We start from the raw sequence: 12,532 nt of genomic DNA on the forward strand, positions 1-12,532 counted from the left end.
CTCCTGACTAAAGTTATAAAATAGCAGTGGAGTAACTGCCATATCAAACAGACCTCTCTGGTTTATCCGTTTCTTCACCCTGTCACTGACATGGCTGTTATCATATGCCTCAGATAACAGCACAAGAAATATCACAATGACATGGATTTCCCACAGGAAAATTTCCCTTCCAACCCCGATCAGATATTCAGGCTTACATCCTGAAGTGCAAAGGTTTAGGGCTAAGCATGCAAGCCAAAGGGAATTCTACTACTATATGGTTCTTTAAATTACTGTTGTGATAATCCAAGCAAATGACATCAACCAGTTTTTCCATTAACCACGTTTTACTGACCTGCAACAAGGTGTTCCCTTTACAATATCATGCTGAATTGTTACTATTTTTGTGGTAAATTACTTCATTATTCCTGACAGCTAGCTTTTCAATTTTGTCTGGAAAAAGAAAACTCTTCAAACTTTACCTGAGTGAAATGATCTACACTTACAAGTGCTGAAGATAGAGATGGTGTTGGAGGAGGAGGGGAAGCAGGAGGAGTCCTTGGTCTTTCTTTCTCCCCATTAGCGTCTGGTTCAGGTCGGATCAGGACTGTTGTGTGGATTGGTTTATCTTCAGTCTCAGGTGGCCTAACCTCTGGTTCTAGAGAGGGACATCGGCCAATATCTGCATTTTCAAAGGACACAGGTTGAGCAAAGTCCATGGGGCTGAGAACACACAAAGAAACAGATGTCTGTTATTAGTTTTTCTGCCTTTTTACCATCCATTCTTAAAGAATAGCTATATGCTGCAGTGTAATTCCACTACACAGGACACAAGAGCCAGAATTCAGCCCATCTGTTTTAGGTACAGAAGCGGGACACTTAAATTAGAGGTGATAGTTACCACTGGCTTTCCTTCCTACAGTCAGTGCAGTGAGACAGTCATTCTCTTTGGCAAGCTTTACCAGCCTAGGGAGGCTGAATCATATTGTGGAGTAGTCCTTCTCTCTGATGTACACTGATGGAGTGTGGGGTGATGAGATCCTAATTTAGGTACTTAAGTTATGTGAAAAAAAGATTTAGATGGGAACTTTCCATAGAGGTTTTACTTATTCTCCATTCCCTTTCTTTCACTTAAATATTCCTTCCGGATTACTGCAGCATGCACTTTCCACAAAGCAAATTAATTCCCATGGTGTTTCTCAGAATTTGTATACTCTTGGAGACCAACCTTACTTAAAATAGAGTGTTATAGTACACCATAAATACCTATCACTGAGGCAAGTCTTACAGCAGTGTTGCTGTTGAATTTCTCTGATTTTATGGATAAATAGACAGGCGTTGGCTTGTCTGTAAAACAGTTCATTAATTGAATAGCCTATGGAGTATATATTGCAGACAAAAAAAGGAAGGGCATATTAAGAAAGCAGATCATATTCTAGGATTTGTTGGTAGTGTGATTCCTTGCAACAATCAAGTTTCTTTTGGCAGCGAAGGTAGTTAACCAGACCTCATTAACTGGATATTTATTGGTATCAGTGAGACTTACGTGGCATTAATGACAAGATTCCATATGCAACCCTCAAATGGGGGTATGTTTCTGAGAGGTGCAGTCTGAAACTGAGAAGAGATACCGCCCACAAACAGTTTCTTAACAGAGATGGGCTGGTCTGTTGGCAATCTCTGAGTCTGGCCTTTGTCTTCATCTACTTGAACAGTGAACACCCTGTGAAAAAGATTTGAAAGCAAAGAAATATATATTTTACTCTGGTTATTGCTCGTATTGAAATCACTTTGCAGGCCTCATTTCCTCCTACACCAGCTGTAACACTGAGCAACTGAAATTATGTAATTAGCAGCTCACATTAAATGCATATTAACCACTGGAAGGTTTTCAGCTACTGCCATGCTTCCTGGGCGGTTCTCTGACTCAGCCTGGCAAAGCCGCGCTGCGGAGAGGCGACAGCATCAGTCACGGGTTGAATAGCAAGAAGTGGTTTGCAGCGTGGCAGCACCACCGTGGTAAGGGCGAAGCCTGCTGTGCTGTGACGGTACATGTCATCATCTGGTGCTCAGCGGGGTGGCAACAGCATGGGGTCACTCTTTGTTTGGGCTCCCTATTTCCTGGCTCGTACAAGTTATTATCTTCTTGCTGGGGGACAAACACTGCTACGGACTGCTCTGATTGCTGAATCAACCGCGGATAGGTACTGTACACTTTTTAGAAGATCTCACAGCTTTCTTCTGGGGGGGGGTGGCAGAGTAGGAAAACTGCTGATTGTTCCCCTTGTACTGGTAACAAGCGCTATAGTTCATTCTCATGGGTAACGCACATGCTACAGGTTGAAGACAAAGCAGCCTCATGGAAGATACTGTTAAGGTTGAACAGAGGAAGGTCGAAGCCTCTGAAGCACAGCACCACTGGCTGACCGAGCCAAGTCAAGGAATAGGAAAAAAAAAGCCAAGAGGAAAGGGGTAAATAGGCTGAAGGGTGTTATTCTGGTAAAAGCCAGATCCAAATGTGAGAGAAAAACGGAATGCTCTTGCCTGTCAAACCTACTGAGACGCAAATGTTGCAGGTTTGTACCACATTTACAAAGAAACATGGTAAAGGGGACAGAAAGTGGAAAAACTAGTTTGCCAAGCCATAGGTTGTGTATACTGAGAAAGCAGCATTAATGCAAGGGCTGTGGAACTGACAGTGGATTATTTTGTTGGGTAACATAGCAACAAGAGTCAAAAATTTAAATGCTGTTTATGGGACAATTTACCATTTATGAAACAGAAAATCTCCGACTTCTGAACAAATCCAGCTCAAAGTGAGCTGAGTTCCAAAGTATGGATAAGAACTTCAGTATTTTTGAAGGTGAATGTAGAATGCTAGTTGGCATAATTTCTTTATGTTGTTAGACTATATTTAATAGAATTTAGTCAGGATAGAATCATGACCACAAAAAAAAGCTATATGTGTCTCTGGTAAATTCTGATATGAATTATGAATTGCAGTTTTTATTTCAAATATGCTACAGCCATGCTAAACATCAGGACCTAACTATTCAAGCATCCTTGACTACAATTAGTTATCTAAACCCAAGGTATCTGTAAGTAAGTAGCTTGATTTTTCAGAATTATTGAGCATCCTTACAACATACCAGAAATAATCAGTTTCCAGCAAATAACCTCACTTTTTTAACTACAAAATTATAGTGAACTCCTATATTCTTCCTTAACAATAATTATAAATTTTAGCAATTGAATATTGAAAACGTTTGCTGAAAAGAGGCTGGTTTTCATATGTGAAATGCTTGGCTTTGTTATTTACGCAAGTCCTAGATGGAACTGGATAGTGACTTAAGCACCTGCATTAGTTAACTGTTGTACTACATGCAAAGTGTCCGATTTCCTCATAGTTTTGGAATGATTCATTTGGTCTAGAAAGCTGTAGAGTAAGTAGGTGATTAGGTGATTAATTTTTCAAAGGGCGGGAGGAAGTGATTATTAAAAGACTTATCTTTCGGGACAATCTCCAGGATTTCCCCCAGACCCTTCAGCAGCGGAAACAGAAGGAGAGAGATTTCTCTGGGGCAGTTCAGAACAACAGACTTAATTTAAATTCTGTGAAGTGTCCCAGAGAAGACACTTCTCCCCGCTGCCTTCAGAGGAAGCGTAGAGAAATCAGACTGTCAAGACTCGAGTGATCCTTTGTGCTGCTGCATGTCAGCTGTGGCTACTGATTGCCAATGTTTTCATCAGCATGCAATAGTTCATCTCATCTTTAGCCATTATCAGAGTAAACATTTTGTCTCCAAGCAGAACCATACAATGATGTGCATTAGTCTTCGACAGTATCCTATAATTATCTTGAAAGTGAAAGTAAATACTTCATAATTATATGGCCAATTATCTCTGTGAAGAGTTTTCAAAGAGTGTTCCTCATATTTAATCAAATAAAGCTTGAGTTCGTGATGAGCAGAGGAGGGGTTAATCTTAATTTATATCTTTTCACATCAATTTCAGGTTACATAAACTGCAGTGTTCAGACAACAGACCTACTTTGAAAACACACAGGTTTCACCTGAACAAGCATCCTCACTGGATGGCATTGTACAGCAATTGTGTCTTGATGTACTCTCACAGGTCAAGCTACTGTACTTGCTATAGCACTGCATACACGAACTTTGTTGTTTAGAGATTCTTATTATCATCTGCATATTTGTGTTCTGTCACAGCGACACAAAATGTTTCTCAAAATGCAGTCAGCCATCTCCAAAATAATTTTTTCTCCCAAAGAATTTACAGTTTTACCTCGAACTAGTCATTGAAGACGGGGAGAGAGATTGTTTGAAGACATTATTTACAAGATTTTTTTAAATGGTACAATAGAAATTCAGTCAGAAAATTATACTGACAAAGGACAAAGAAAAACAAAGCAAATTATAGAGGACAGAAGGGCACCTCAGGACTATACAGAGAGGAATTGTTGCTCGAGAAGGCTGCAGTGGTGTGTGTGCAAGAGGGTGAAGCCTAGTGCTCAGAGTGCTTGGATAAGTGCGTTTGGTAACATGCTGGATGTCACCTCTTTCTGTGTTTTTTTTTTTCTCTTTCTTTTTTTAACGAAACAGAACAACATTGTGCATAGTGCACTAATCCACTGAATGTCTGTACAGTTTGTACACATTTGAATGTTCAAATGTCCACAAGAAACCCTACTTGGAACAAGGGCTATTCCAGGCTGTAAATAATACATATATTATTTATATTATAACTGACTGCCTGAGTCCTACACACTACAGTAAAGCTGTTTCTAATCCCTTTCTGAGTGGTGAAGTGTAATTAGCATTTTTTACAATGTTTGAGAAAGGGCAAAGGAATTTAAGTGAAATTTTGTTTAAAACAATATGGTCTGAGAAGGTCTGCAACAGCTTTCCAGCAATAAATTGACTGCCCTTTATATGTCACTGCGTGTCTTCAGTGTTTTACCATAATTAGCTGGGCACCACCATAACCCCATGTATATACACCAGTACATGGCATCTCAGAAAGGCTACAGGCTGTGCTGTTGCTGTTTGTAAACTTTGAAAATGGTCTTTTTCTACATGTCTTGAAATGGTGATTTACTGCACCGCAGCAGAATTTCTCAGGCACAGATTCGATTAATAAAATATATTTGCCAAGAACCAGAAGGTTAAAGACGCTAATTCAGACAAATGCAGGTCTCTGGAGAACAGGCTGATAGTCTAGGAAAGCATGTAAACCCAGCTCTGCAGAATAATAAGCACTGTCAGAAACTAACTTCTAAAAAATTCTGGATAAGGATGGAATTACACTGAAGTCTTTGCCTCAGCAGAAGCATTTACGCAGATTGCTAAAGACATCAGTTCATTTGCTTTGTTCAATTAGCTGTGCTGTGTGGTCTGTAGCACTTCTAGGTGTTTGTTACCCTTTAGCTCGTTCTATCCGGATGGAATGTGCTCTGCCATCGTGAAACTCGCCAGCTTCTGGTTTGATGGTGATTCTGTGAGGATCTCGTATCCCAGTGGAGATATGCACTTCTAGTCGACCTCTGTTCAGGAACACTGCATAGTAGGCCTGCAATGTATACGTTGGTATGAGAAGGCAAGTTACATTTAGTTTGACATTAGTTTGACATTAGTGGGTTATGTTTTATTTTCTTACACCATTTTTTAATTTCCTTACCAGAGATAAGATGGTATATGCCATAGATGGTACATACCATAGATATGTTTTAGTTCTGCTGCTGCTGCTACATTCAGACCCTCTTGTATTCTTGCAATGAGGAATGGGTAAAATGAGATCATGCTGGAAAGCCTCATCAAAAGATTTAACTCTTTGCATACCTATTTGCAGGGAAGGATGGAGACTTCTAACCTACAATCCTTCTGATTTTTGCTGTAGAAGGCCTGGTCTTAAATCCATCAAGCCCTGAATAGCATTGATCTCAGCATGCGTTCTGCGTTTGGAGGGCTGCTGGCAAATCACGCTAGTAGTTACTCTAGCAACCAAAATCATATTGTAGCGGGTATCAGGATCTAACCTCCAGTTACTATAGCAATGAGTGTCATGCTCACTTCTTTGACCTGAAGAGCTGGGTAATGATAAGCCCCTGCCCTAAAGTGAATGTCATGCAGGTGAGCTATCATAATGTGCTGTCCCAGAGTGTGTTCCTCCAGGTCATTGAGAGCTCTTTTCCAAAACAAGCAAGGAAGGAGAATAATGAAATATCATTTCCCAGAAGTCCTGAACAAAGAAAGCACAAAAAATATTCTGTTTATCTCTATTGTAGTGTGTCTGACTGTGAGGTTTTTAATTAATCAAGATTTGAATAATTTCTAACAGCAACCACGCTTTTACCAATTAGTCACTTGGACTCTGTAGGTACTTCCTCTGAACAGACTGACTCTATCCTCTTCTTCAGAAAGGATTTATATTGCAGATTTGAAAAACAAACATGGAAATATCTATATGATAGAAAAACAAACCTGTTGTTTAGCAACGAGCAATGGATGCCTTACTGTAAATCTTTAAGATAAACAGTTACTCCAATGCAAAAAAACAATTCTGAGCCTCTGTCAGATTCTCCATCAGATAAAGGGTAACATTAGAAATAATTTATTCCCAAGAACTGAATTTTAACTTAAGTACAGACATCTGACAGTGTCTTGAAAAAAAAAAACTAGGGGAAGAAGTTCAGTCAAATTGCAGGTTTTCTTTATCCTTTGTTATGTTCCTCATACCTGTCCTGTCTGTCTGCGCTTTCTCCTCAGAGGGGCAGCTTTCCTTCCAGTGTACCGGCGCTTTCTCCTCGGGAGGACAACTGTGCCACTTGTGCCAAACAAGATGATCCCAGACTCATTCTTGGTGCTGAAGGAGAGGTTGATTTCTGTGCCCAGGTCAAAGGAGACAGGTTGCAGTTCCACAAAACCTGGTTTGGGGAAGCTAACGGTATAAATGTTCTGCAGGAAGAAGAGGACAGGAAAGTGCATTAGTAGGATTAAAAGCAAGAGTATGAACATGAAGAAAGATTTCTTCAAATAAAATAATAAACTATATAAATATAACTAGTGTGAAGAGATGGAAAGTAATAATAAACACTAAGCAATTTACTTCTCAAAGTGTTGTGCAAACACTAATTTACCTGTTTACATCTGGCATCATTAGAGTATTTCTGGAATCCTGTCTTACAAGAAGGCAAAGTTCCAGTCTTATTTCGATATATCCTCTTGGATTAAAAATAACTGCTCACAGGTGTTTTTGTATATGAATGCTTTGAGTCAATACAGTGGGATTTCGCTTTTAAATCAATACAATCGGTAACAACAGCCAACATGAACATAAACTAGATTCTATTATTTGTCAAACATGCCCAGAAAATACTTTTCACTAATCAGTCATTATTGCTTCATCATTATTGCTTCACTAAGCAGCACTGCTTTCTTGACGACTCAGGCTCATAAATGAAGCACTCATTGCACACGGCCCAACTCTTTGGACATTGCTAGCCATTAACATAATTTAAAGAGTAGAATATGTCACCAAATAATAAATCAGTGCATACTCCTGAAGATTTTCTGTAATTGCTGCCAATTCATGTATTCTTCCAGCTGTGGAAGACCAGTCTATAGAAACGGTGACTTTTTCTAAAATAACTCACCATTTTTTCAGTTCAGTAGAACTGTTTTCAGGTCTAGAGATAATAGATTATGTCAGATAAAATCATTGCTGATGATGTTCACCTTTCTCTGAAATTTGAGGGCATTTAAATAATTCATAGTTTCATAGATTTCTAGGTTGGAAAAGACCTTAGAGATCATCGAGTCCAACCATCCCTAATCCCCATTAAACCATATCCTCAAGTAGCTCATCCACCCTATTCTTAAACACATCCAGGGATGGGGACTCAACCACTTCCCTGGGCAGCCTATTCCAGTGGCTGACAACCCTTTCAGAGAAGAAATACTTCCTAACGTCCAACCTGAATCTCCCCTGACTAAGCTTATGCCCATTTCCTCTTGTTCTATCTCCCATCACTAATGTAAAGAGCCCTTCCCCTAACTCCCCACCATCTTTTCTCAAGTATTTATAGGCCGTAATCAGGTCTCCCCTCAGCCTCCTCTTCTCCAGGCTAAACAGCCCCAACTCCCTCAGCCGCTCCTCATAAGTTTTATTTTCCAGCCCCTTGACCAGTTTAGTCGCCCTTCTTTGGACCCGCTCCAGGAGCTCAATATCTCTCTTAAAGCGAGGGGCCCAAAACTGGACACAATATTCCAGGTGCGGCCTCACCAGTGCCGAGTACAGGGGCAGGATCACTTCCCTGCTCCTGCTGGTCACACTATTCTTGATACATGCCAGTATCCCATTGGCCTTTTTGGCCACCTGGGCACACTGCTGGCTCATATCAAGCCGGTAGTCAACCAACACCCCCAGGTCCTTTTCCGCCAGGCAGCTCTCCAGCCACTCCTCCCCGAGCCTATAGCGATGCTTGGGGTTTTTATACCCCAAGTGAAGGACTCTGCACTTGGCCTTATTAAAGCTCATGCCATTGGCCTCAGCCCAACGATCCAGTCTGTTCAAATCCCTCTGAAGGGCCTCCCTACCCTCGAGCAGATCGACACAGCCTCCCAGCTTGGTGTCGTCCGCGAATTTACTGAGGGTACATTCAATCCCCTCATCCAGGTCATTGATAAAGATGTTAAACAGAACTGGACCCAGCACATAATTGAGCACATATACAGTCTTTATCTTTTGCTTTCACTTCACTTCTTTTTAATGATCATACATATCCTGTTTTGTAAAACTAGAATATTTAATCTCCCAATGAAATGGTTAATCCAATTAGATTTCATACTCTGAAACCTCAGTGTTACAAACTAACGTGAAAAACAAAGTACTTTCTAAGATTCATAGCAACAGAAGAAAATGAACACAACTATCCTTCTTTCCTTTTCAGAAAATAATCTACAATAAATAAAAACAAATATGAACTTCTGTAGACAATTGTTGCTGAAGCCAAATTGGTAAGATGTAAAAGCATTTCAGCAATCAGATTGTTTACAGTTTAGCTTGATCACAAACTTGAAAAATTAAAAATGGCCTCCTCATGACAGATCCATTTAGTCTAACATCCTGTCTGAGAGTCCTATTATTGTGTGCTTTTTGCTCTGATGAAGGCCAGAAGTACAAGTGATAAACACAGCAAAAGAGAGTCCTCGTCTGTGTTTTGGCCTGGCCAAGTTCCAGTCACTGTTCAAAGGAAATTTTTAATGTTTTGTAGAATAATGTCAGGAGAGCACCTTACTAATGTCAATAATTCCCATTTTAGTCAGCTGAAACAAAGCTAGATCAACGCTAAGCATCTCAGAAAATCACACCCTTTAGGGACAGGGATATCCCAACTATCCAGGGATACTGTCCAAGAAGTTAGGATCTGGAAAACTGGTCTACTTGCTGATCAGACTCATTCATCTTTCTTTCTCTTAAATAGAACAGTTCTGATTTTCAAGTCAGATCCCTATGTGTGTCTGAATATACCTTATACAATTTATATGTTATGCCATAAAATGAGAAAACATTTATACCCATTAAGACCAAAACATACAGAAGCTTGACTGACCTCCAGTGTGCATCCTTTGGTTAGACCAACAAAATCAGGACTACTTAAGATATTATACGGTGTCCTTGAAATTTCAATCTCTTTGAGGCAACCTGTATATTTCTTTAAGATCACTTCAGGCCTAAAAAAAAATTTAGAAGTACAATGTGTTTTCAAAAGCAGAGTTTAGGGAGAACACAGTCAGCCAGACACACACACATGCACTTTCAGAGGCACAGATGCTTGGTTTTTTAATTATTTTTTAAATACACACACACACTCAAATGAATACATCTTGCATCCTACCGTCTATCAGCACATATTGCACTCTGCCTTGCATCACTCAAAGGTGCAACAGGAGATTCATCTCATCTCCAGTTGACAACAGTCCTCTTTCCCATTTTTTTTCTTTTCTTTAGTGGTTTTGTGTGTGGGGTTTTTTTTTTGTAAAGGAGTGCTGTCACCTTTGGTGTTTAAATGAGTAGCAGTGAGCTATGAAATAGGTAAGTGGTTGTTCCTTTGGCAAAGCAGAAAGTTGCAAGCTGGGAAATCACAACAATAAGGAGAGACCTTAACTGGATGACAGATGTTTCATTCATCTTTTTGCATGCTAGATCCTGATGAAAGACAACTTTAGCAGAATATGAAGATTTTGGATAAAATCTTTGCCAAAGACTGAAAAAAAAAATTTATTTCTTTTTTTTTTATTCTTTAGGTATTCTTTATGTTCAGGTGGACAGGTTTTCAATGTATTTTATATTCCCAGTATCTTTCCTATGAAAACTGCTGCATGTTTTCTTAGGACACAGCAATACATTTCGATTTCTCAGGCATTTAAAGAAAACAAACCAAAACTAAACACATGGGTTTGTTACAGAACTTAACTATCCATCCAAGACAGGAAAATATTGTAATAGAATGCAGAGTTCCATGGTTTGGCTCGTCAGCTGGTTGACACAAGGAATGAGAAAACTCCTGAAAGTAACACCAAAGCTAGCATGCTTGAATGCAAAAGTATGATTTCCCAGGCTTGGGAACATCAGAGTGAGACCATAACTGCAGGCAACATCTGAATCAGGCTTGCAAGAAGAAATGCTTTAAAAGTCACTTCAGAATAAAGGTTGCCATTCATATCATGGAGGGTAAATCCAAAAAGAAAAAAAAGTACAAATTAATTCAGTCATAATATCACCCATGAGTGTTTATTAGAATATCTAAATAATATGAACAGCTTGAAGAAAGAAAAATGAATCTGGAAAACAGATATGGAGTTAAAACTGTAGGGAGAAAAAAACTCAAACTTTTCAGCTCCCTGTCAGGAAAGAAAAGATTTATAGACTATTAATTACAAAATAAAAGCATTTTGCACAGATACTATTCAGCTGCATGTTTCGGTACTGAAAGCCATTCTTTGCATTATAGCCATTCTAGCAAGCACGGTGTATTCTCTGGCAAAGTAACATCCACTGCATAAGTGAAAGTAAGCACCTGGTTTACGAAAATAATCCATATTCTGCTTTATTTACAAGCATGTAGTTCTGGTCACCTTTCATTTTTATTTTTTATTTCCTAGTTCTTCCCCAGTTCCTTTATAGAGTCATCTTCCCAGCAGCAGAACAGTTTTGCCATGGCATCATCATCAGTGCCCACAGTCTCCTATCTTTGCCATCCAGAAACCATTCCTGTTCCTAGCCCCTTCCTGCCCTGTCCAGTTACAGACTGCCCTCATGCTGTCCCATTACAAGCAGTTGCTGTTATCTTATAATTAGAATCATAGAATGGGTTGGGTTGGAAGGGACCTCAAAGATCATCTAGTTCCAACGCCCCTGCCATGGGCAGGGACACCCTCCGCTACACCAGGTTGCCCAAAGCCTCATCCAACCTGGCCTTGAACACTTCCATGGATGGGGCATCCATAACTTCTCTGGGCAACCTGTTCCAGTGCCTCATCACCCTCAGAGTGAAAAATTTCTTTCTTATATCCAAGAAATTTCTTTCTTATATCTTCCTTATATCCTTTCTTATATCCAATTTCTTTGTTATATCATCTTTAATTGACAATGTGCACATATAACCCCAAACTATACATATCCGTGTATATATACTATACGTACTAATTCCCAACCCGTATGAACTCTACATCCTTGCAAACATTGAACACTCGCTTGATGTTTTCTTAAGACTTCCTTTTTCCCTTGTTCCCTTCCAAAACATACAAAACAAGGTCCAAGTTCAGTCAGATCTTGCATAAACTCTTGGGCTTTTTTTTTTTTTTTTTTTTTTTTTTTTTTCCAAACTAGGATCAGTTTCAAGGGAACGCAAGCAAAGATTTCTGGAGCTCGGGAGGAAATAATCTTTCTTAGGATTGGGGTGGTGAGGGGGGTGAAGCTGCATTTTTTTGATTCAAGCCAGGAATTAAGCTGCAAATCACAGTGAAGTCCAGTTCACATCTGAGCGTATCAAAGCAAAAGTAAAGGACACAACTAGTTGCAAACTGAGAATGAAGTCAGAAGTAGGCAACCTTACCTGTCCCCCCCTTCATGCTCCTGCTCTTAAATACAGAAGTGGCAAATTTCAGAAAAACCTGCACCTTGCTTTCACACCCTCCCAGTGACTGCTTCGCTGCCTGGGAGCGCCGTGCTCCCCGCCTGACCCCCCACTGCGTTGCTCCTACAGCCCGGAGGTCAGGACCAAAGCGGACAATACCGCGTGCCGCAGCTTTGCTTCCCAGGCGCTCCAGTGCCATAAACAAACGCAGCTGAAGGAAGCAGCTGTGCCAGGAAAACAAAAGTTGTTTGCGTAGGTGTGCGCGCAGCGTGTAACGCGACAGCGTTAAGCGCCTGGGAGCAGCTTGGCGTGTCGCAGCAGGAGCAACTCGCTGCATGGAGAGCCTGGGCGTAACAGCGGGGATAAACACTGCCCACACGCCGCTTCTGCGCTGCCGCC

At 40.3% G+C, this 12,532-nt stretch overlaps 1 protein-coding gene across 1 annotated transcript in view; it reads right to left on the minus strand.

Annotated features, from left to right (window-relative positions):
* The window catches only part of LAMA2 (laminin subunit alpha 2), a 303,089-nt gene that overhangs the window by 16,999 nt on the left and 273,558 nt on the right, over positions 1-12,532 (minus strand). The window contains exons 54-58 of the mRNA XM_086631963.1: positions 9,608-9,728; positions 6,732-6,950; positions 5,417-5,565; positions 1,526-1,702; positions 462-702 (exon numbers count right to left, since the gene is read on the minus strand). Coding sequence (XP_086488089.1) covers positions 462-702; positions 1,526-1,702; positions 5,417-5,565; positions 6,732-6,950; positions 9,608-9,728 — 907 coding nt within the window. The remainder of the gene's footprint in view (positions 1-461; positions 703-1,525; positions 1,703-5,416; positions 5,566-6,731; positions 6,951-9,607; positions 9,729-12,532) is intronic.

Source organism: Tauraco erythrolophus, chromosome 2 (assembly GCF_009769465.1).
Source record: "Tauraco erythrolophus isolate bTauEry1 chromosome 2, bTauEry1.pri, whole genome shotgun sequence".
In the NCBI taxonomy this organism is placed as follows: domain Eukaryota; kingdom Metazoa; phylum Chordata; class Aves; order Musophagiformes; family Musophagidae; genus Tauraco; species Tauraco erythrolophus.